At 42.1% G+C, this 25,547-nt stretch overlaps 2 protein-coding genes across 6 annotated transcripts in view; one reads left to right on the top strand and one right to left on the bottom strand.

The window, feature by feature from the left end:
• The window catches only part of LOC143527443 (ephrin-B1-like), an 84,601-nt gene that overhangs the window by 5,418 nt on the left and 53,636 nt on the right, over positions 1-25,547 (top strand). For both annotated transcript variants that reach the window (XM_077022654.1, XM_077022653.1), the window contains one exon: positions 21,768-22,010. The gene's annotated coding sequence lies outside the window, so the exon portion shown is untranslated. The remainder of the gene's footprint in view (positions 1-21,767; positions 22,011-25,547) is intronic.
• Positions 138-16,152, bottom strand: LOC143527444 (uncharacterized). 4 transcript variants are annotated; one of them, XM_077022656.1, is made up of 8 exons: positions 15,684-16,152; positions 4,587-4,674; positions 3,086-3,109; positions 1,888-2,061; positions 1,713-1,747; positions 1,494-1,545; positions 1,181-1,305; positions 138-637 (listed from the first exon to the last, which is right to left on the bottom strand). In XM_077022656.1, the coding sequence occupies exons 1-8, from the start codon at positions 15,981-15,983 to the stop codon at positions 377-379; spliced, it is 1,059 nt and encodes a 352-aa protein (XP_076878771.1). In that variant the 5' UTR covers positions 15,984-16,152; the 3' UTR covers positions 138-376. The 4 variants fall into 4 exon arrangements, with proteins under 4 accessions (XP_076878771.1, XP_076878772.1, XP_076878770.1 ...); XM_077022657.1 differs by having other exon boundaries at positions 1,175-1,296; positions 15,684-16,151; XM_077022655.1 differs by having other exon boundaries at positions 1,175-1,305; positions 15,684-16,150.

Consider the following 25,547-nt stretch of genomic DNA (forward strand, 5'->3'; position numbering starts at 1 on the left):
GCCTGTGAGTAGCTTGGCCCAGTTGAGTAATAACATCTCAGATCTTTACAAACTCTATAGCATCTTTACATTCATCTTTGTGATACATTCTTAAATTTCAATCCGGATGATGAAACCGACCATCCAAAGAAAACAGATTACACATTCATAAGTATTTATTGTATTGGAATCAATTCATTAAAAAAGCATTTTCTATTTTATGTACATATATACACACAGAGAAAAAAATGTATGTACATCACGGAATGAATTTCTTAAACCCAATCCATCTGATATGTAGAACCCCTACTACTAGGTATAGTAAGATTTTTTAGTGCAAATGAGAGTGAATGTAAAACACATGGTGACCATATTTACAAGCTGAGAAGGTCCCGAATTAAGAATGAGCAGCGGTAGGTGCGTCTCCGAGTCTGACGCTGCCCATGAACGTGGCGTGATCGCTCATGCTGACCAGAGAGTCCTCGTACACGATGCGCACGGAGATGCGTTGGTGGGCGTGGAGCACCTTCACGCCGCCCGTGTAGCACGTGTTGAACTTGCGCTGGCCCGTCTCGATGCTGCAGGTGCAGCGCAGGAACGGCAGGCCGTCCACCAGCACCTCGTAGCTGGCGATGTCCGTGAAGTTGAGATAGTAGATCTGGTCCGCAAAGAACACAGGGCAAAGAGAACAGGATGCTGTAAGAGTGTTTTTTTGTTTTGTTTCATTTTTGTTTCTTGGCTTGCACTTTCTTTGGCTGCCTTTCCGTTTTTTGTATTCATTTTTTGAGCGCGGACAGTTTTCCTGATATACAAATGATTCATGCAAACAAGGTTTTATTATTCACTATTCACTATTATTCACTGGGCCTATTATGACATTCTGTCAGCAGTTTGATCAAAAGGCGATCCTTCTTCGGGATTTGGGTTTTGCCAAATTGGGACACCCCTGAATAACCATCATTCATCAAGATTAAGTCAGGACCTGCTTCATAGTCTACTTCTCAAACCTGAAGAGTTGATTTAGAATACGTGATTGCATTTAATGGTCGACTATATAAACATAATAGACCTTATGCTAGATTTTATGCGTCTCATTCTCCATGGAACTGGCCCATTTAAGACTGAGAGGTAGTAGCTGTAAATCTGGTGTGGGAGAGGTGCGTGCTGGCGAGAAGAGGCCCAGGGATGTACTCACTTCTACCTGACTATAGATGAAGTAGATGCCATCCATGAGCACCTCCAGCTCTCCGGAGCGAGAGTGCATCTTGAACACTTTGTGGTGCACAGACACCATTTTCCAGTTTTTCAGCACGCCCTCTGGAAGATCTCAGTGTGAGGAAAAGGTAGTTGCTCAATACCAGTCGGAGAACATTGCGGTTCCCCGTATTTGGTGAAACAGCAATTACTTTTGAGTGTTCATTTATGTAATAGAGCATTTATGTTTTCATTTATGTAATTCACCTGTATTATCTACGGTGCAGCTGAAAAGAGTTCAGAACAAGTTCTACTCTTACCTTCTCTCACTAGTATCGTTGTCTCTTGGCCTTGCAAGTGGACTACAGCAGGCTGTGAACCACAAAACAGACTTTAAGAAATCTCAAGCCGTTTTTAAAGGATGTATTTTCAAGAGCAGATGGACTTTGGCCATTTCTTTTAGAGGAAAGAAATAATATGAAATAATTTATAATATGACACAGGCAGCTCTGTATTGCATCTGTTGCCTAAACATCTACCTGGAACTCCCTTGCTTTGCCTTTTTCAACAACACCTGAAGAATAAACAAACAAACAAACCAAAAAAACATTGACATGGTCATCAAAACCATTAGGATGCATGTAATTATTTTAATATAGGATGGTAGCCTATAGTCTGTCAGGCCAAAAGAATAAATGCTAAAACATGTATTACCTGTAGGCCCTTGTGGCCCTGGAGGGCCCCTTGGTCCTGGTGGTCCAGGGGGCCCTGCAGGGCCTAAACTATTGCTGCCAGGAATACCAGGAATTCCTGGAATACCAGGAGGCCCCTGTGGCCCCGGAGGGCCAGGGGGCCCAGGAGGGCCCTGTGACCTTTTTCTGCCTCGGCCTGTGAGAAGAGACACAGTGATGTACAACAACATAATGGCTATTTGTGGAGAAAGTGTGACAGTTTATCACACATAAAATGTGTCATCGTCGACGTCAAATGATTGGCTAACCAGTCAGCATGCATCTGTGTAACCATCTGAGAATATTAACTCACAGTATTGTGCACAAGGTATGCAAAGATTAAGGATTGTTACTTTCATTTCTCTTCAAGAAAATTGGCCTGGAATACCTGGCCCCAAATACTTTTAGACTTTTAGATGTAAAAAGGTTCAAATGAAGTTGATCACTTCTTTACAATGTATTAAACAAAGTATTAAATGCTAAATGAAATGTTTGTAATTAAGATGATATTTAATTGAATTTATAGTAGAAACATAAAATTGCTGAGATCCAATATATAACCTCAGCTGTGATCCTGAATGAGTCACAGAAAGCAGGGTTAGAATGAAAAACTCCATAGCCTTCTAGCAAAATGTTATAAGGAAAAGGAAAAAACGCATCCTTACACCTACAGGATGTGCACACAGCTGTACGGTTTGTGCTGCGATGAGCTTATAGTGTAGTTTTTGGGCCTGAAGGCGGTGTAGTATGTGTGGTAAAAACCAAACTTAACAAACCACACAGGACACACCATCCTCATTCTAACAATGGTGGTGGTGGGATCATGTTATGGGGGTGGGGTCCAGCCTCAATCCCATCACAAATCCGCAGCATGTATCGCTGGGCAGTTCTGTCTGCTTTCTGTGGTCATATTGTTGTAATGTCTACACATTACATGGCTTTTTCGAAAGGTCTTCTAGCTGTTGTAGCTGAAAGTTCTGATATGTCCCTTCCCAGTTTTTAATCATTTTAATGTTTTCAGTGATCTCTTAGAAACAGCTCGAAAGCATTCTACCGTAGTATTGCTGTGATAGTTTAATATCCTAACATGTGAAACTTGTAATGTAAGACTAGACTTTGTGTGTGTGTGTGTGTGTGTGTGTGTGTGTGTGTGTGAGAAAGAGAGAGAGAGAATGAATTACTTTTTTTTCGCTTTCCATTCGATTCTGAAACAGAAAAGGTTGGACTAATTTTATTTTAAAAAAGCACACACACACGTGACATGCGCTCACACACACACACACACACACACACACACACACACACACACACACACACACACTTCTAAGGAAGATTTGGGCCTACATTTTAATGATATAGGTCACAAGTGTTGGCCAAGGTAACACTGAGCAATGCACTTATAGCTTGTAAGTGTGGATTCCCGTACACCACATACACATTTGCCTGAAGCATTAGCCGGCAAGGGAACTCAAAAGGTTAATTAGAGAGATACATTATCCTGCCAAAATCCTTTCCTCTGAATTAGGCCCAGATGGGAAATGTAGATGAAAGTGTGTGTAGGGGGGGGCATTATGTGTGTGTTGTCCAGGGAGGTGGGCATCACTACAACACTTGTCTGGCTTGTAAAGTTTGCACACTTGCATACAAAAAAAAAAAAAAAAACCCTTCAAAGTGCACTCCTTCAGGTGAATGTAGACTATGTCATTAGCGCTACAAAAGCCATGTAACCTTAAAATATTCATAGTTTGAGTTCCCCTTAAACATGTGGTCAGTGTTTTTAATTATTTTGCCGGGATGCACCTTACTGATGCACCCACATGAATTTGTCCTAATGAGCAACGCTCTCTGAAATCTGGTGCATGTTATGAGTGCAAACGTCTGAAATGCAGACTGCTTTGTGATCTGGAGCTGAGATTACCGAAAGCTTTGTCTGTATGGTGCGTGCAGGGCCTGGGAGCAATTATTGTTTAGAGAGTCAGAATTTTTACCGATTTACAGCAAAAGTTTAGCAAGGTACATTTTTTTTTTCACCCGCTTTAAAGGCATACGGTGCACTTTTATCCGGGGCTCCTTGTCACGCAATGGAATGTGGGAGATGTTTGGTCATCCTGGCACACTGAAGCACATCTCTGGAGGGGATGTGAGCAATTATCAGAGTGGATGAGCTCCACTCTGAATTTGCATGTATTCAAAGGACAAACATCAAAAGCACATAGCTGCTTAGAACATATGGATCACTGACTGAGATATTACAACGTGCTGAGAATCAACATTGATCTCTAAGCCAGTAAACTTTCATAGACGTTTTTTTTTTCCTTTTTCTTCTTCTTTTTAAGAAGGAAACCTGGCTAGTTTCAGCTATGACATGTATGTTACTGTACACTGCAACAGTAAAGCATGAGGAATGACTATGTAATCTGTTTATAACCTTTTATACTTCTTGCTGTAACTTCAGAATCATGTTTTGGAAATCTAAGCTGTATGGAAAGTTGAAGTAGTACCCTAAGCCCAATAGGTCTGTTGTAATCTCTGCATTATATGCCTATATACTGGAGAATATACAAACCAGACCCATATACCTAAAATGGTTCACACACAAGACACCGGATTAGTGCTTCTAATGCCATTTTAAGGTCTGAATATTGTTGTGATCACATGTGAATCCTGCAAGCGCATCATTACCTTTCGCTGCTCTTTTAGTTCGCCAGAGAGAGCTTCTCTTCTCTTCTCTCGGATGGACAGAATAGTGGTTCTGCGGTGGGGCCTCTGCCTGTGAAATGATAACACGCCGATTATCACGAGGTGTACATGAACCAAACCGACATGATACTGTAGTGGTTTGTGGTGGTGTTTGTTTTGTGAAGATGCAACAACTATATTTATATAAAACGTAATGATATAGCCAAGACCCTGTCATAAGTCACGCCCAAAATAATTAGTAGTGACTGAAGTCCGCAACTTGATACTTGCTGCAGAATTGTAGGTATAGTTTGTCCACAAGAGATGAAAAGTATAAAAAACGATGACCACTGTCAGCAAAACAGGGCTAGAGTTGAGTCCTAATCAACATATACTTTTATGTAGGTATCCCGTTTCAAGATGAGATAAAAATCTTGACACGATATTAATAATGTTCAAATTCAGATGAAACTATTCTCCAAAGGGAGCAAGCTGATTGCACAGCTCTAATGTCACTGCATGTGTGTGTGTGTGTGTGTGTGTGTGGTTTTAACACTGCATGTATGTGTGCTCGTGCACATGTGTGTGTGTATTCGTAACATTGCTTTTTTGCCAAACAATGGAGGGCCTCCCTGCAGTTTATCATGCCAGGCACGGAACACAGCACGCAATTACATTTGGCTTTAGAACAAGCACACTTGAATGAACGTGAAGCTGCCCTCTCACCTTCCCGCCCCTAGAGAATCAGAGGAAATACATGAATGATGTCTTAGCAGTACTGAGAGAAATGTTTCAGTTGTCTGGATTTCTGGATACAAATGGCTCCTAAAATTTGATCTGAACATCATCCAAGGTATAATGATACTACTAATAAAGAAAATCATATTTCATTATCATCATGCAATATTTTACAATGGCGTAAACTATTTTAACAAATGACTGAAGCAAGGTCATTGATGTAAAAGCATTTGAACTTTGATGATGACAATCCTCAAAGGTGTAACTAAATCCAAATGTTCCAATCAATTCAGCTATGGGTTTGACCTTGATGTGCGCGCACACACACACACACACACACACACACACACACACACACACACACACACACCCACACACACACTCACACACACACACACACACATACAATTTTTTATACCTGCTTTTCACAACAATGTTCCATTTCTTGTGCAATATATCCTGACCTAAAATGATTTCAGTGGATATCACAAATGCTATTTTGAGTAGCAAAGCCAGTTTGTGAGTTTATAGAGTACAAGGACATAGACATAGTATGTGAAAAAAATAACAAGTTATTTAATTGTCTAAATCATTGCTACCGTAACTCACCCTGTAACCCAAGATACTTTTGTCTCCTTCCCCAGCTTTCAGACACTCGCAGGAGCACAAACGCCTTGAATATCACCTCTGAATACAAAAGGTGGAAATCTGTAACTCATCCAAGATGTATATTCATTCTTGGTTTTCTGGTTTCCGTCCTATTCAAACTGGCATGAATTACCTGATTTAAGAAAAAAATGAGCAGTATCAAGGCTCTCGTGGTGAGACCCTGTTCAGCCCTGTGAACAGGAAAGAGGTGTCTTTTTTCCCCTGGGTGAATTGAGGACTGTTGGGCTGATAGCTGAACGGACGTCTCAGTGTGACACTGCAGCCGGCCTAAAATTACCTATATTCATGACACCGAACCCTCTTTTCATCCTGTCGCAGCTAACTGACACAAATGACAAAACAAACCTCGCTGTGTAAGTGCATGCTGTTTATCTTCCTTTACTTCCGCTTTAGATGCTATCAGGCTTTTACTGGGCTTTGGACGCCGGCCGTTTCAGGACACGGACCAAACGTGAGCCGAAGGCTAACGGGTTCGAATGGCGCGCGGAAGCTCGAATAAAGTATGGTGACCCGTGGCAGGAAAGCAGGACAAGTCGTCTAGACTGTGCAACATGACTCTGTGGCCCTTGTGCTCGTTTCGAGAACATCCACACCATATTTCACACTTCTTCAAACATCGCACAGCCCCTGTGCATTTCAACAGGAGGCTCGCGGGGATCCGATAGCTGATCAGAGGGAAGATGTCACGCGTCTGGCCTGCAAAGAGAGTTCTCCCTAATAGCGAGGTCTGGCCACATCCGTACGAGAAAGGCCTCGCGGCGTTAAGTCTGATGGAAAACAGACGGCCATCGTTCATGGAGAAAACAGCACGAGTATCGTTCTAGAGGGTGCGAGTATCATTCTAGAGAGCGAGAGTATCATTATAGAGGGCAAGAGTATCGTTCTAGAGGGCGTGAGTATCATTCTACAAGGCACAAGTATTGTTCTAGAGGGCGAGAGTATCGTTCTAGAGGAGTAGTTTAGGTCATGCCTCTAAAGCAGGTTTAACTTTTTTCAAGTTACTGATGTCAGCTAGCATACACAAACTCCTTGGAGTGCTGCTAAGCCCCACGGGGCAGGAGGCAGACATGAATTATTGCACAATATTACACAATTCAGATCATTTGGAGTGCAGCTCCCAACATCTGTGACCGATTTGTTCAAAGGATGCCATTTGTTTGATGACATGTGCGGCGTTCTGGTGTGCTCAGTGCTGTGACACTCAGAAATGATGTTGAGATGAAATCATTTCGGTGGATTACATTTTCCCCCTCATTTTGTTCCCGGCGTTAGCCGCGTGTATCAACGCACTTGTCCTCCTTTTGACAGCATTCGCCCAAAGTATCCTGTTAGTTTCCCTTTGTTCGGAGTCACTCGCCGCTGTAGTCAAAGCTGGGCGCCGCTCACCGCAGGCTTGGCCCCATCTTCTCCGACTGGGTCATTTTTGCTTTTTATGATACGAAGCCGGAACGCGGCTCTGCGGGGGGGGATCGGCCCACCGGGGCGTTCGCTCGGCCCGATCCCACCAGCAGGGAGCGTCAGCCGGCCCGGGGAAGCATCTGGATGGGCACGAGTGTGAGATTCCAGGCTGATAAAGTGTTACACGGTTGGATGGCTCATCTGCTCTGCGTTTCCAGATGTCCACCCAGTCAGCGGCACTGTTCGTTTGGCACGCAGGTGTTCCCACAGCATGCGACCAGGTGTTGGCACTGGGGCTTCAAGTCAATGAAGTGTCAATGAACACAGTAACACATGGCTTTACAAACTGCTCTTGCAGCCAACTTTCGGAGCCGGTTTGCGGTGGGAGGGAAAAAAAAAACAACAACCATCTCTCTGCTGCACATACGTGGTGTTTTAAGAGCATTTGGAATAAATTACTTTCAGCATTAGACACATATTCACACTGTTAACACTGGATTCCTTGTTCCCTTGAAGATCTCTGCTTTTGGTACGGCAGTGGCCCTGATTAAAAGCTTAGTCACACTACGAGCTAGCAGGTGTTGGAATGTGAACAATTAGGGCATGCACATAAAAAAAAGAAACAATTAATTAGAGCGTTTTAAAATCTTCAAAGTGGAGCTGCCTGCGAGGGAAACAGGTCCACTCGGGCCCGCATGCTCCTGTTTCTTCAGCTATGTAAACTGTGGTATCTGTAATCACGATTGTTTAATGGAGACATCTGGGATGGACAGAACCAGCATTAAATGTTTACAGCTGCATGAGTTTTTCAAATCACAAGGCATCACCATCTGGCCTAAATGCCACAGATTTTATATATATATATATATATATATATATATATATATATATATATATGGAGTTTTTCCTTGCCACTGTCGCCTTTGGCTTGCTCACTGGGGGCTAGGACTCGGCACTTGTAATATATATATATATATATAATAGATAGATAGATAGATAGATAGATAGATAGATAGATAGATAGATAGATAGATAGATAGATAGATAGATAGATAGATAGATAGATAGATAGATAGATAGATAGATAGATAGATAGATAGATAGATAGATAGATAGATAGATAGATAGATAGATAGATAGATAGATAGATAGATAGATAGATAGATAGATAGATAGATAGATAGATAGATAGATAGATAGATAGATAGATAGATAGATAGATAGATAGATAGATAGATAGATAGATAGATAGATAGATAGATAGATAGATAGATAGATAGATAGATAGATAGATAGATAGATAGATAGATAGATAGATAGATAGATAGATAGATAGATAGATAGATAGATAGATAGATAGATAGATAGATAGATAGATAGATAGATAGATAGATAGATAGATAGATAGATAGATAGATAGATAGATAGATAGATAGATAGATAGATAGATAGATAGATAGATAGATAGATAGATAGATAGTGACTTTTCTTCTCTCCAAACTAACTGTGAGTGGTATTATTGAAAAGTGGAAGTGTTTAAGAACCACAGCAACTCAGCGTGTTAGTGTAACGTTACTGAGTCAAGTCACCGAGTGCGTTGGCACATCATTGCCCTACTGAGTCAATAACTGCAGAGTTCTAAATCTCTTCTTGCATTATCATCACACAAAAGATGTGCACCGGGAGCCACATGGCACGGATTTGCAAGACCAAGTAGCTGCATGCAAGCCTTACATCACCAAGCACGATGCCAAGTGTGAGATGGAGTGGTGTAAAGAGACACCACCACTGGACTCTGGAGCAGTGCACACGTGTTGTGTAGAGTGATGAACCATAATTCTCTACCTGGCAGTGGGATGGTGGAGTCTGGGTTTGGCAAATTCCAGGAGAACATTACCTGTCTGACGGCGTTGTATCAACTGGTACGTTTGGAGGAGGAGAGATGATGGTGTGGGGTTGTTTAGTTTGGTGGAGGAGAGATGATGGTGTGGGGTTGTTTAGTTTGGTGGAGAAGAGATGATGGTGTGTGGGGTTGTTTAGTTTGGTGGAGGAGAGATGATGGTGTGTGGGGTTGTTTAGTTTGGTGGAGGAGAGATGATGGTGTGTGGTTGTTTAGTTTGGGAGAGATGATGGTGTGGGGTTGTTTAGTTTGGTGGAGGAGAGATGATGGTGTGGGGTTGTTTAGTTTGGTGGAGGAGAGATGATGGTGTGTGGGGTTGTTTAGTTTGGTGGAGGAGAGGTGATGGTGTGGGGTTGTTTAGTTTGGTGGAGGAGAGATGATGGTGTGGGGTTGTTTAGTTTGGTGGAAGAGAGATGATGGTGTGTGGGGTTGTTTAGTTTGGTGGAGGAGAGATGATGGTGTGTGGTTGTTTAGTTTGGGAGAGATGATGGAGTGGGGTTGTTTAGTTTGAAGGAGGAAAGATGATGGTGTGGGGTTGTTTAGTTTGGTGGAGGAGAGATGATGGTGTGTGGTTGTTTAGTTTGGTGGAGGAGAGATGATGGTGTGTGGGGTTGTTTAGTTTGGTGGAGGGATGATGATGGTGTGTGGGGTTGTTTAGTTTGGTGGAGGGATGATGATGGTGTGGGGTTGTTTAGTTTGGAGGAGGAGAGATGATGGTGTGGGGTTGTTTCTTTGGTGGAGGGATGATGATGGTGTGGGGTTGTTTAGTTTGGTGGAGGAGAGATGATGGTGTGTGGTTGTTTAGTTTGGTGGAGGAGAGATGATGGTGTGGGGTTGTTTAGTTTGGTGGAGGAGAGATGATGGTGTGTGGTTGTTTAGTTTGGGAGAGATGATGGTGTGTGGTTGTTTAGTTTGGGAGAGATGATGGTGTGGGGTTGTTTAGTTTGGTGGAGGAGAGATGATGGTATGTGGTTGTTTAGTTTGGGAGAGATGATGGTGTGGGGTTGTTTAGTTTGAAGGAGGAGAGATGATGGTGTGGGGTTGTTTAGTTTGGTGGAGGAGAGATGATGGTGTGTGGTTGTTTAGTTTGGTGGAGGAGAGATGATGGTGTGTGGGGTTGTTTAGTTTGGTGGAGGAGAGATGATGGTGTGGGGTTGTTTAGTTTGGTGGAGGAGAGATGATGGTGTGGGGTTGTTTAGTTTGGTGGAAGAGAGATGATGGTGTGTGGGGTTGTTTAGTTTGGTGGAGGAGAGATGATGGTGTGTGGTTGTTTAGTTTGGGAGAGATGATGGTGTGGGGTTGTTTAGTTTGGTGGAGGAGAGATGATGGTGTGTGGTTGTTTAGTTTGAAGGAGGAGAGATGATGGTGTGGGGTTGTTTAGTTTGGTGGAGGAGAGATGATGGTGTGGGGTTGTTTAGTTTGGTGGAGGAGAGATGATGGTGTGGGGTTGTTTAGTTTGGTGGAAGAGAGATGATGGTGTGTGGGGTTGTTTAGTTTGGTGGAGGAGAGATGATGGTGTGTGGTTGTTTAGTTTGGGAGAGATGATGGTGTGGGGTTGTTTAGTTTGGTGGAGGAGAGATGATGGTGTGTGGTTGTTTAGTTTGGTGGAGGAGAGATGATGGTGTGTGGGGTTGTTTAGTTTGGTGGAGGGATGATGATGGTGTGGGGTTGTTTCTTTGGTGGAGGGATGATGATGGTGTGGGGTTGTTTAGTTTGGTGGAGGAGAGATGATGGTGTGGGGTTGTTTAGTTTGGTGGAGGAGAGATGATGGTGTGTGGTTGTTTAGTTTGGGAGAGATGATGGTGTGGGGTTGTTTAGTTTGGTGGAGGAGAGATGATGGTGTGTGGTTGTTTAGTTTGGGAGAGATGATGGTGTGGGGTTGTTTAGTTTGACGGAGGAGAGATGATGGTGTGGGGTTGTTTAGTTTGGTGGAGGAGAGATGATGGTGTGTGGTTGTTTAGTTTGGTGGAGGAGAGATGATGGTGTGTGGGGTTGTTTAGTTTGGTGGAGGAGAGATGATGGTGTGGGGTTGTTTAGTTTGGTGGAGGAGAGATGATGGTGTGGGGTTGTTTAGTTTGGTGGAAGAGAGATGATGGTGTGTGGGGTTGTTTAGTTTGGTGGAGGAGAGATGATGGTGTGTGGTTGTTTAGTTTGGGAGAGATGATGGTGTGGGGTTGTTTAGTTTGAAGGAGGAGAGATGATGGTGTGGGGTTGTTTAGTTTGGTGGAGGAGAGATGATGGTGTGGGGTTGTTTAGTTTGGTGGAGGAGAGATGATGGTGTGTGGTTGTTTAGTTTGGTGGAGGAGAGATGATGGTGTGTGGGGTTGTTTAGTCTGGTGGAGGGATGATGATGGTGTGGGGTTGTTTAGTTTGGAGGAGGAGAGATGATGGTGTGGGGTTGTTTCTTTGGTGGAGGGATGATGATGGTGTGGGGTTGTTTAGTTTGGTGGAGGAGAGATGATGGTGTGTGGTTGTTTAGTTTGGTGGAGGAGAGATGATGGTGTGGGGTTGTTTAGTTTGGTGGAGGAGAGATGATGGTGTGGGGTTGTTTAGTTTGGTGGAGGAGAGATGATGGTGTGTGGGGTTGTTTAGTTTGGTGGAGGAGAGATGATGGTGTGTGGGGTTGTTTAGTTTGGTGGAGGAGAGATGATGGTGTGTGGTTGTTTAGTTTGGGAGAGATGATGGTGTGGGGTTGTTTAGTTTGGTGGAGGAGAGATGATGGTGTGTGGTTGTTTAGTTTGGGAGAGATGATGGTGTGGGGTTGTTTAGTTTGAAGGAGGAGAGATGATGGTGTGGGGTTGTTTAGTTTGGTGGAGGAGAGATGATGGTGTGGGGTTGTTTAGTTTGGTGGAGGAGAGATGATGGTGTGTGGGGTTGTTTAGTTTGGTGGAGGAGAGATGATGGTGTGTGGTTGTTTAGTTTGGTGGAGGAGAGATGATGGTGTGTGGGGTTGTTTCGTTTGGTGGAGGAGAGATGATGGTGTGTGGGGTTGTTTAGTTTGGTGGAGGAGAGATGATGGTGTGGGGTTGTTTAGTTTGGTGGAGGAGAGATGATGGTGTGTGGTTGTTTAGTTTGGTGGAGGAGAGATGATGGTGTGGGGTTGTTTAGTTTGGTGGAGGAGAGATGATGGTGTGGGGTTGTTTAGTTTGGTGGAGGAGAGATGATGGTGTGTGGTTGTTTAGTTTGGTGGAGGAGAGATGATGATGTGGGGTTGTTTAGTTTGAAGGAGGAGAGATGATGGTGTGGGGTTGTTTAGTTTGGTGGAGGAGAGATGATGGTGTGTGGTTGTTTAGTTTGGTGGAGGAGAGATGATGGTGTGTGGGGTTGTTTAGTTTGGTGGAGGAGAGATGATGGTGTGTGGGGTTGTTTAGTTTGGTGGAGGAGAGATGATGGTGTGTGGGGTTGTTTTTCAGGGGTTGAGCAAGGTCCCTTAATTCCAAAGGGAACTCAAAAGTGAACTCTAGGCTTCAGGATACCAAAATATTTTAGAGACGTGAATGCTTCCAATTCCAGCAGTCTGAGGAAGACCCTTTTCAGTTCTAGTGTGACTATGGCCCAGTGCACAAAGCCTGGTCCATAAAGGCGAGGTTGAGTGAGGGTGGAGTGTGGAAGACTTGACTGGCCCACACCGAGCCCTGACCTCAATCCCACTGAACTTTGGGATGAACTAGAACAGGTTCTCTCATCCAACATCAGTGGGTGACTTCACAATTGTGTAATGTGTAGGTGTGTAATACTTTTGTCCCTCCGTGTGTGCGAGAGAGAGAGAGGGAGAGAGAGATAGAGATAGAGAGAGAGAGAGAGAGAGAGAGAGAGAGAGAGAGGTCCTTAATCAGCTGTGCAGGCAGAGTGCTTCCTTGTGTACTTTACTGCAGCTGTGACTATAATACACTACAGTAACACTCTGAAATACTCTTCAGAAATATATACGATACACATGTTTGGTGGAGCTTGAGAACATAAATCAGTTTTCCGATTTTGAAGAAAACATAACGTCTTCTGCCTTGTTCCTTATGTATCCTCCGGCTAACTGGCTGACAGTGCACAGACACTGAAGTTTCATGTGTTACCCTCTGAACAAGATTCATTTTTCAACAGTGTTAAATTTAGTAGGTTGACGTGCTGACAGGCCTCAGACACACTGGGTGCATCTCCACCAACATGAGAATTTAACTTGTGACAGTTGTAAGATTTGCAACTTGTGAGTGATATACACTGATAACTGACTTTAAATAAAGGGGAAAAACTATCGACACAGAAAAATATGTAAATACATTTATAAATAATATGAAAAAGCTTTCATATTATTCCTAATACTGTAAATGTTGAACTCATCAGTTGTGGAGAAAGTACAACAATGTGCAGTGGTAAACATGAAAGAGCAATTGCACAATTACTAAACATTCTTCCTGGCACCTGCAGGCCCGAAAATGAAATACCACTGAAATCTCGAAAGGTTTTTAATGACACCCACGGTATAACAAATACTGTAGTATTCTGCTTTATATCAACATGCAGGACCATCCAAGTGATTGTGTTCTAGGCATGTTTAATCTGCCCTTATCTTTCATCTTAAGCATCTGCCATTATCATTAGACAATGATGCAGCGTGCACGTGCACTTCATCAAAAGTTGAACACGAACCATAAGTACAATGCTGTGCTCTGTTCTTCTGGGGTGGGGGGGCTTCCATCGCTGTGGCGTGAACTGTCTAGGACCTAATGATTCATTCCATCTCCAGACCTTCAAAGCGTGATGCCGCAACTCAATAGCCGCATATCAAATTTAGGTGGCACACAGCCAAGTTCCTGATGTTCACCCGAGACCTGCTAAATTTCCACAAGCCGGTGCACCTGCTAGCAATTTGGCTAATGTTTTTCCACCTGCTACCTCCTGGTCAACTGCTCGCCGAGTCTTCCATATGGCGTGCAGTTCTATGCGTTGTAGATTCAAATATTTCCAATTTAGGACAACTACACAAACAGATGAAACAAGCCCTTGTAGATTCAGCCTAACATCTGTTGTGCAGCTCTGCTCTCTCTGTTCCATCTATTATGCATATTTGCTTTATCACGCTCCAGTTGTTAACATTCAAGTGAGACGGGTCTCCCCGAGTGCAATTTTCCCTTTCTTCAGCACATAAAATTACTGTCCAGGATTACTGTACACATGCAGCTGATGGTGAGCTGCAGTGGCAGATTTAAAGAGTGCTGATTGGAGCGTGCACTTCAACACAGGGTAGGTAAAGTGAGACAGAAGACAGTGTCTAAGGTTACCGGGTCTACTTGGTGTACAGGGTTGACGATTAAAAGATGATCATTAGCAATACACGTACATGTTCAGTCGAGTGGATTGTACACTCCGTGCACCTTGCCAAGATTGTAGGCACAAGATTGTAGGCACAGCCTACTGACAGATTAGATTTCTCATTTCCATGTTTGGATTTGCAAAATACCTTTTTAAACCTGTAGGTCAATATGAAACCCATCCTACCTTTAATTTCAAATGTGAGTTACCCCATGGATACTTGGTTGGGTGGTATTACTTGCATCACTTCTGAGAATATCACTATGAGGATGCCTGTTATATCAGTAATCACATTGCATAGATTTTTGCATTTTCGTTATTTCATTATTAATTTGGTATTCCCGCCACAATTTGCATCCCATTTGTAATTATGCCAAATGCTTAGATAAAGAGAAGTTCATCCCAGTTTGACACAAGTGGTGGCTTTGAAAGTATTTGACCCCCTCTGGTGGTTTGTAAATTTACCAAGAAATTTGGTAGACCAATGATTTTGAATGAAACATTTTACCACGTTTAAATGCCGCTCATATAAGACAACAGGATATGAATAATAATGAAATGAATATGCAGCACATGATTATATTATCTAATTGATTTATCTTGTGAACCCATCAGGTTTCCTATAACAGACTGACACCTGTGAACGAATCTGTTTGAAGACTCTTATTGCATAAATTATGGCTTTTATTTTGGTAGAATAGTGGTTTACAACTCATTGTTGATCGTTGAGTTATATTATAGGTAGAAAACTATTGAATATTATTAAAAACGATACTTTATAAAGTATTAAAACATTTAATAATAAGCATACTGTGAAATAAGCACTTTTCACAGCAATTAAAACCCGGTTTAACAGATGTTAGAGCCCAGATTGTAAGTAGCAAACGGCGGACGGCAGTGACAGGACACACTCCCAGAGGAAGAGGAAGAGGAATTTGACAAGACACCACTACTGAATCCATCCTCTTCCTCACGATTCAGCAACATATAAAGCGTCAGTAGAGAATCAATGCAACCCAGCCAGGAGTACAAACTTTACATTAATGAGAGAAGTTGGAGTTAAAGGAACTGTGAAGAACTTTGCTTACATAGGAGCTGAAGAACCCATCGTTGGCGCTTCCCTCTGGATCTGCTTGTAAAGTCGCTTTACTCTCATCTTCCGCTCCAACGTGAAGTTCTCTTTTCGTTCGTAAGAGCTCGCGTTTGACTTCAGACCGGAGATCAAGGAAGCATGACAGTGTGATCACATGCAACGAGAGCGAAACGATGAAGAATCCGAAGAAAAACTTGCAGTTGTTACAGTTTTTCTTGCACGTGCAGGAATAATGAAGTTGAGAACAATCTGCCTTGATTCCAGCAAACCTGCCGTCTAAACCTTCGCATGCCATCCTGGTGAGGGAGAGAGAGGGTGCTATCTGGGCATAATCGCTTCTGTTGGAGGTGTTGATCCTCCACCGTTCATTAGAGTAGCCTACACGGTGCGAGGCGCGCGCTGATAACGTGTGTCCGTTATTCGGGAGAAGCGCACAACACGTGCGGGGACGAGCCTGTAGTGGAGGTGTTGGGGCACGCCCACCTCGGCGCTGATTGGCCAGTCCACCTCCTTTGTCCTTTTATGTAAATAGGGGCTTATGTTTTATTCAGATATCATTCTGAATTTAAAATTGCGCGGCTGGAGTCTTCCTTTTGTTCTCCACTGAAGCTGGATGATAGTTTAGTGAAAACGCCCTCTGATTAATATGGATTTCTTAATCTTGTATGGTAGCCTAATCAAAAGAAGAAAATGAAACTTAACGATTGCGTCACTTGTAGCGTTGGATGTAGCTACAAGTGACACAATCTGCTGATGGTAAATTGTGAGTGATATCCCAGGGGAAACACGGTCTACAAAAGTAGACAATTTCAGATATAAATCAAATTTGAATGACACCGAAGTCTCTGGTAATTTCTCTGCATGTACAGGCCCAGGGCAACAAGGATGCTCTGGGGCATTAGAATTGGTGTGTGTGCGTAAAAGACGTTGTTTTTCTCACAGCAATATGCGCAGCAGTAAACAGCAATGCGTTAAAATGGCACGCTGAGTTAATGTAAATGAGTAATATTTCATTGCAATTGCAAGAAGGTTCCATGTTTACATGTATAAAGCAATCACAGCCCTGATTACAATTTTTCTGAAAACTGCTAATCTTTAATTACATTTACCTAGCTATGTGTGGAGTCAGTTTATAGTCAAGCCCATATTCCTGCACAGTTTGTTTTATTTGTATACGATACATGTGAAGATATATAAAGTTCTACAAGGTTGGTTTAATTGTATGATTTTTTAAAACAGATAACAGATTGCTCCTCGCCTGAATATACTTTAGTTTATTAAAAGGCTTTTTCAGTTGAGAACTTGTTTTGCAGTTTAAATAAAGTTACGACACTTATTTGTAAAACCAAACTAACAGCATTTCTGTTAATCAAACCACCATTTGGGGTGTTAGATTGCCCCAAAGACAACTATGTGGACTCGTTTCATGTTATTATTTTTTCAATAGGTGCTCTTCTCTTCAAAAGTGAATCGTTCAAGAGTATCCAACATTAAGAAATTAGCGACATCTTGTGGACCATAACGAGTATAACTATTTTAACCACATTCTCCCCTTCAACGGCAACTCGCTGACGGCTCCCTGCACCCTACTGTGTCTTATAAAATTCACATATTTCGTGAATTAAAACCAGAAAGCGGCAAGTGCCGTTGGGTCCCCACCTGTTTGTAAAAAAATCAGCTGAGGCCAAATCAAACCAGTCATGAAGCATGTTTTGGCAACACTTGAATCAATATGGTATTCCCACTTTAGACCAATGAGGGTCATGAACAGCTATGAAAGAACCTTTGAGTTTGTTTGATTCTTGAGGGATGAAAAGTCTGCCAAGTATTGCTGCCAAAACAGCTAAAACACACATGTTTGAGTTATGTTTATTAAAAGTAGCTTGCTAAAACATCTGAGAAAGGTCGTAATTTGGATGTATTAGAGATGGAAACAAGTTTCTCAATATCATACATATTTTAGTTGGCATTTAAGTAATTCTTCACAACCAGTAGTACCTCTAAAACAAATAAACTAGAGAGAAAATAAAACTGATAATAATAAGAATCATCATCGTCGTCAACATCATATCATCATCATCATCATCATCATATCATCATCATGAACTGTACATTTACGTCGCCTGTTAGCTAACTAGGTCAGATCTGTCGATGTCTGAATAGAATAGGAAGGTGTGAAAACCATTCAAGCCTGTCTATTCTTGAAACGTTTGATGTTTCAAAGGAGCTGCGAGAAGAGGACAGAGAACCAAACAGGACGGCCTGCTAAGTCCCTTCTGTAAACAATAAAGGTGTCGGGGAATGAGACCTCAGAACTGGTATAAAAAAATTGTGTTTGGCAGGAGATGAAAGCTAGGCCCCCTTCCATTAAGCAGGCCTGGGATCAATGATGCTTCATTCTAATGATGTCATTATAGGTTTTCTTTACTGCTTCCCTCTAATATGTGACAACTGACAGGCCCTCTCTCTTAAAAGCGAGTCTATTTGATGAGAAAAGCACAACCTGCACTTTTTAACAAGCTTTTCCAGTGTTGCGGCAAACAATGTGGCTTCCTACAATTTGTGCAATTTATGTCTGTCTAAGGATGGCTTGAAAATACTCAGCGGAGATCATGCTAATCTGAACAGGCCCTGAGTTTAAAATTAAACACGAGTTTACCATATTAAAACTTGATGTTCTGAAAGACAGCAAAAATATATAGGCTACATAGTATTAAAAATAAACTAAAATCAAAGCACTGAAGTACTCTGTGGTGATTTAACTTAAATTGTTGTGTAAATATCGTTATAAATGGATGGGTCCACATGTGCATTAGAGTTTGAGTAAAACGCTCAATCTTTCCATAAACTGGGTTGATATTATAAATGTATATTTTTATATTATATATTTTTAAAAATAAAAGTTATATATTTGATGTCGTTAAATTGATGTCAGATGTGTGCTTTTATCATTGAAATATTAGCATTGCTGAATTCCACCCAACAGATGGAAGGGAACATAATGTACTGGACTGTTGGGTACATTTACATTTGCATTTTGTCATTTTGGCAGTCTTATCCAGAGCGAATTACAAAAGCACAAGCCAAAATGATAAAGAAGATTTGAAAGTATTCATGACCCAAAAGACAAGAGTCATAGCATATGAATTAATAAATGCTTAAACACTATATTCAGTAATGCCAAAAGGACACATTCATAGATAGATTAGATTCCTGTGAAAGATTCATTGATCAGTCTTGGCCAAGGAACATCTTTAAGAGGTGAGTCTTGAAGATTAGATGAGCTATTATTTAAAACCTTTAAGACCTTATTAAAATGTTGTTTCCTATTATTTATTATCATGCATAGCACACTCTCACTGATAGCTTTAGTACTGAGAAATATTCATCAGTTTCTCACTGAGCTTTTTCCAGTATGGTTGTCAGTAAATATTCTTTTCAAATACAGGAAAGTATATTTATTTCAAACATGTTTTGAATAACAGTTGGACAAAATGGCATGGTTGAGTTTGTAACAGCTTACCATGCAACTACTTAAGTACATTCTAACCGGTTGTAAAAATACAGAAACCAGTAAAATCAGATAGAGAGCATTTACATTTTTCTCCAGGGATCCATTTAAATAAACATGTTACTACACAGTGAGGCTTTTGAAAGTTTAAATTATCACCCAGTTGGACTGTGTTTAACCTCAGTGAGGAGAAGCTGTAAGTTACTTAAAAAAATTATTAAGGTATGAATTAGAAAACAATGAACCTATCTGTGACAGAGACTCATTACCATTAGTAATGGTCACACTGCCCTTTATGAACACAGCAGAAATGTTTCCAAAGAGCACGTGAGAGAGAGAGAAACGTGGTTCACCACTGCGGAGTCATTCTGACTTTCCAAGCCTGTTTAGCTGCCTGGCCTCCTGAGGATGGTGGCGGGAGGTGTGTTTAGGAGTCGTGATTCTGAGGTGGTGTCCTGCTGGACCTTTGTTTGAAAGCTTGGGAAGCAAGAAGAAATTAGCATTTGATCTTTATCACCACCGAGAACCAGGAGGGATGCAAACAGCATGAGCTGTGGAGCTCTGGCGCCTTTGTGAGGAGGTAAAGGAAGACCAGCTAATAGGAAGCTGTGATAGTCCAGTTTGGGTTTGACCAAGGCTGCACAACAACTCCAGCTATTTGTGTTGTTAGGAAGGGCATACTCCAGTTCTCATTTGAATGAAGAATACACAGAACATGGTACACTGTAAAAGTTGTAAAAATGTTTGTTACAGAATAATAATCTGTGTTTTACATTCTGTTAATTTGGTTTTGAGATTTGAGGCATCCAGATTAATCACTGTCTTTTTGAGGGAAGTAGATTTAATGTACACCAAAAAAGTGAACTCTGTGTGGAGCACAACCCAAAGTTCTGCTGTTAAGAAGGAAAAGCACAGTGTAAATAAAAATTGTCAAATCCAAATTTCCTGGAGAATGTTAGGCATGTGTGTAACCTAGAAAAATAAGTCGCTTGTAGAAGATTAATGGTCAGATCAGACTGGAATTAAACTTGGGAGTGTGCTTGAAGGTCCTTTCTGAATTCTTTGATAAACATATTAGCATTAGTCATTTATTTCATATTTCTGGCTGCCAGTTTTCCCTTCTCTTCAGTATGGAGCTAGAGGACTGAAAAAGGTTTCAAATCGGAGCTCACAAAACTCAAGCACTCTTGAGCACAATGAATGATTCATTGATTGTTGCAATCAATGCCGCACAGCCAACCGTGAATATTGCAAATATAATTAAAAAGGCAGATAACCGTAAGCCTACATTTTACATTTGTCTGAGTAAAAGTACCCAGATGAATTCCCATGGCACAGCTGTCCCGGAGGCATTACAATGACCTGACAAAGGATCTTTTCAATCAGCTATTGGCTGATAAAGGCATGGCAAACATGATAAACAAGCCGGAGATGAGCAGCCATTATGTGATCATTAACCACTTAGGCTGCCAGTGTACTCATTCGTGTCATCAGCAGTGTAACGGCGGGGTCAGTCATCTGTAAAAGGCCATCAGAAATATCATGGTAGGATTGAATCACTAAGCACCTCCAACTTGGTTATCACACTTGAATTTACAAGAGTTTCATTGTGCCAGGTTTTGGTTATCTATTTAAACAGAGTGCATACAATTTTGTTATAACATGAACCATTTTTTCATGCAACAACAAGTTTATGGCTTTACCATTATAAAATCAGTTGAGAATGCTTACTGAGTATACATTAGCCTATAGGCAGAGCTAATGTGCTATCCGCACATTATCTTCACACATTACAATGTTTTCACAACCATGCAGCAAACTAATCCTTGCAGGACATCTCTTTATAAGAGATGAAAATGACCCTTGTGTTAATGAAACGTTGCAGGAGATTCATTCCACACAGCATCACCATTACATGCTGCAAAAGATTACCACAAGACTTGGAACAGTAGCAAATAACACAACACTGAAATGCAGCAAAAATAATCATTTGAACATTTGTGCATCTGTACTATATCTAGAAGTGAACTAAACAAGCATACCATTAGCATACTATTACATACCCTCTTTAAGCCATAATTTAACTTTAAAGAAAGACTGTTTGGCTATGCTTGTTGGTAGCTACCGTGTCTCTCGGAATAGCATGTCAGTCCCCTTCCCTTTGGGCTCTTATGCAACTTTCTAACATCATGTTATTCAGTCAAATATGGTGCCTGGATGAATGAGGGTGTCTGTCTAATGGCTCCTTCAGCGTATGAGGAAATGGAATAACCCAGTGTTGCCTTCTGAAGCCAGAATGAGGTGGAACACACAGTATGACTTCTGTAACTAATATTTTGCTATCTTTCCTTAAGGTCACAGAGGACCGAACTCTACTCATTCACTTAATTCATTTTAAAGAAACATCTTATTGGCATTTTAACATGAATATCAAACATACATGCTCTAAACAAGACTAAAGGCGAACACCGGCAGCTGCGTCCATGACACTATTCTGACATGGTGATATTGTCAAGCCATGGAAACGGTCTCTTAAAATTTTCAGACGTTTTTTTTTTTCTTTTTCAGTAGCAGCAGTCCCATCAATATTTCCTGCCGAAACGAAATGGGACCGGGACGCAGCAGTTGCCACCGAAATGAATCATGAAGAAACCCCTGAAGAGCTTCAGCTGTGAACACTCGTCACACTGGCAAGGCCAGGTGAAGATGTCGCTTATCTTGGAGGTTTGGTGGCCTGCAGGGATGACCTTTCGATTACCTTCTCTCAGACGCTCCACAGCTGTCTGCTCCCTGCTGACAACGCCCTCAAAGGTATCCTACAATGTCACAAACGCCCCTGGCTGGACAGAATAGGCATTGCGAAATTCCTGTACGCGAGAGGAAAGGCTTTTTGTGAGAAGCAACCTGAAGTCAACTCACAGGAATTAGGTCTGAGACTGTGGGACGCGTTGGCTCCATTCAATGATCAGATGTCTGAACATAAAATGAGGAATGGTGCAGCTCTCAGCCAAGAAATTAATGGAGTTCACAGGGGGAGCAGGAAACCTGGCCAAGTCATTTCTGCTAATGAGCCTAATCTCACTAATTAGACTTCTGATTTTCTGTCATAAATGGGTGCCATATCTTGCTTCAGTCGTCTAGAGCGTACCTGAATCTGAAGACGGCAAGTAAAGCTGCTTCAGAGTCAACTTGATTTAGACCAATATAAAACTGCAACATAAAATGTCTAAATCTCCATTTACGATATGGTAATTAAGAGATAAGAGAGAAGACCGCCATTCCCATGTGGACGTGACCAAATAATACCACGGTTAAACGATGGTGAAAATGGTGCTCTGGCATTCTCTCATATTCAGCTGATTAAACAGAAACTGCCTGTCAAGACGGTGCTGTATCCTCCTTCTCAACGGAGCACAAAAGCCTGGGTGCTTCTAGGAGATCTGCTCCCTCAGTGCAACTCGTTAGCACTCCATTCATCTCCAGTCTCTTTGTTGCAGGGTCACAGGACCCTGGGGGGGGGCATCGCTTGTTTGACCCTCTTCTCGCCCTCCTGGGCCTCCAGCACCCACCTGGGCCAGGGTCAATGCCCTGCATGGGGGAAGTGCCCCCATTGAAATGCGGAGTCTTGAGCTCCTCGGGCTCATGTTACGTGATTGACTACCAAGGGAGGGCAGCAGACAGCTTCAGGCTGCACAGTCTACATTGAGCTCTATTTTTAATGCCCTTGTTCAAAGTAAAATTACTATTGCTACATAGTTTTATATACATTTTTTATGACAGAAAGTCAGAGAGTTTATAGAGTTTATAGTAACATTACTGTTGTAAACAGTTTTAGTGTATTACTGAAAAATTAGCTGAATAAATGTGGCACACATATAGAGTATATACAATTATTTTGAAGGGGTTTTAAAAATGTTTGAAAACTCTGCACGTTACATGCAAAAGAAAAAGCTGCTTTCTGTACCAAAAATAAATGCCACCGCTAATAGCTTTTTAAAGTAATAACTAAAGTATTTTAGACAATATAACATGCATGTAAAACTTATAAAAGATTTTTAATGTCTCAAGCAAATAACATTGAACAGCAGTGGTGAAAACAGTGGTGAGTGGTGGTGAGTGACTGTTCTCTGAGTAGTATTACATTCTCCATGGCTACTTCCTTAGGAATCACATGCTTGTTGCGTAATGCCATTATTAACATTTAACTTAACATATTGTCCCATTAGTTTGGATAGCTTTCACTCGGCTAGGGAGTTATGTTGTGTCTGCGGGTTCCTCCGCCTTGCTGACAGCCTGAAAAGCCATAACTGCTCAGGACACTTTTATTAGAAGCTTGATAAGATTTTAAGCAGACTGAAACACTTGAGAAGTAAATCTGCTCTGGCCTATGTGAAGAGACTTGTTGAGTGTAACTCAATAATGGAATGGATCACGCACACCTTCAGAGCCTCAGAAACTCTTCAGAAGGGGAGTGCCGTAGGGGGGAGTCGGAAGTGGTGACCCAGGGTCTCTGGGAAGAGGGTGAGGGAGGGGTGTAGGGGGTTTGGGGGGGCTACAGGAACAGCTGGGACAAAGAGGACGCTCACTGTGCTCTGGGGGCAAAACTGTTAGTTCAGCCATGGAGTCAGAGACAAATAAACATGTTCCTTAGAATAGACAGACGATTTGTTTTCTCATGCCTCTGCAGGGACTGTTTTAACAGCCAGGTAGAAATACCAGAATGCGTCACCCACAGAGTCGCCTGTGATCCCGGCTCCAAAATGCACGTGAAGCATGCTCAGATTGCGCTCATAAATTCTTCACAAGGTTCTAGTGGGTCCTGTTAAAGACGTTTCCAGCGCACACAGTCACCTAATGTAAGCTTTGGAAACATTCGTGTTCGCATCACACTCGAAGGCAGCAGTGGCATGTTTTGGTTGGTCATTGGTAGTTTTTTTTGTTGTTGTTACAGACCACTTTTATGGAGACAGAGGCATGTATGTAATGGAACGCTGCAGTGATGACCCGACACCACATTCTGACTTATGATTCTACGGACATCCTTTAGAAAGGTCTGCACTCCCAGATAGACATATTGCTTTTGTACCTTTGGACCTCAGACATATATGACCCCCATAAGTCAGCCAGAAATGCTCAAACCAATGTTTGCTCCATGTCTCGTTCTGACCCAGGCCAAACCCCCTGGTGTATTGATGGGTCTGAGGACCCTCTTATGCCTGGTTTAGCCCGGGCTGCAGTATTAGCAGACACAGGCCAAATCCTTCCAGAGCGAGTAAATCTCACCGTGCCTTCTCCGTGGGCCTTATTTATGCTCCGCACAGAGCTTTGTTCTCCTTTTAGTGGCTGTAGCACAAGATAAAGCAGATATTTAGAAAATTCAGCAGTTCAAGGGGCTGAGATAAAGAGAGATTTATGCCTGGGTGCGGAGCGCGGGAGTAAATTGGCGTGGCCTTTGATGCGATGGGACACCCGGTGGAGACTCCTCTCTTCATGCACTCCTGGCACTTAACGAGGGCCAGGCCTGATATACAGCACGTCAGCATGGTTTAAGTGGGGAAGGAAATATTAGGTATGAAGAAAACAATGAGACACTGCTGTGGACCCTACACAAGCACATCCTGCTTTTTGGAATGGATGTCTCAGTGCTAATAATGCGTTTTCTTGAGTGCTTGTTAAATGTTAACTCGAACTTGGTCAACAACTTCTTACATGGCCCTGTAAGTTAGTGTAATGAAGAGGAGAAGAAATGTGGTGTTTCCAACATGGCCGTGGAGGTCAGAAGTGATAAAATAACTCTGGTGTTGCTTGACAGACGCGCACACACATGCACACGCAGAAATATTCAAGCATGTCGGTACACTGATTCGGATTCTTTCTGGAATCCCAAATGAGATTAGACTAACTGATACTGATGTAACGTGATCATTATCTCCACTTAATGACATCGTATCATGGTATGCTAGACAAAAGAGAGGGTGGATCACTTGCAGTACACCTGGTCATTTCTTAAACTAGATCAGACACTAAATCCATCAAACATAGCTGAATTCATCTCTTCCAAACACACTGCCATACTTAGAACAGCTTTGCCACAAGCACCTCCCCTTTCGGTTTCTAGAATATTCCAGGCAAAATAAACACGGCCTGTGGCCAACTCTCTCACTTTTCCTCTCCAACATAACCAGGTTTATCCCAAAGACTTCCACTGGCTTTTCGTAATAATCCGTGTAAACAGATTTAATAACACTTGCTGTCACGGGCGAAGCCAGTGCGTCTTTCTTCCCGCTCCAAGCGCGGTGTCATCCGAGGAGTAGCGCAAACACTGCCAGCCTCAGTGACACTTTAATC

This window comes from Brachyhypopomus gauderio, chromosome 11 (genome assembly GCF_052324685.1).
Source record: "Brachyhypopomus gauderio isolate BG-103 chromosome 11, BGAUD_0.2, whole genome shotgun sequence".
Taxonomy (NCBI): domain Eukaryota; kingdom Metazoa; phylum Chordata; class Actinopteri; order Gymnotiformes; family Hypopomidae; genus Brachyhypopomus; species Brachyhypopomus gauderio.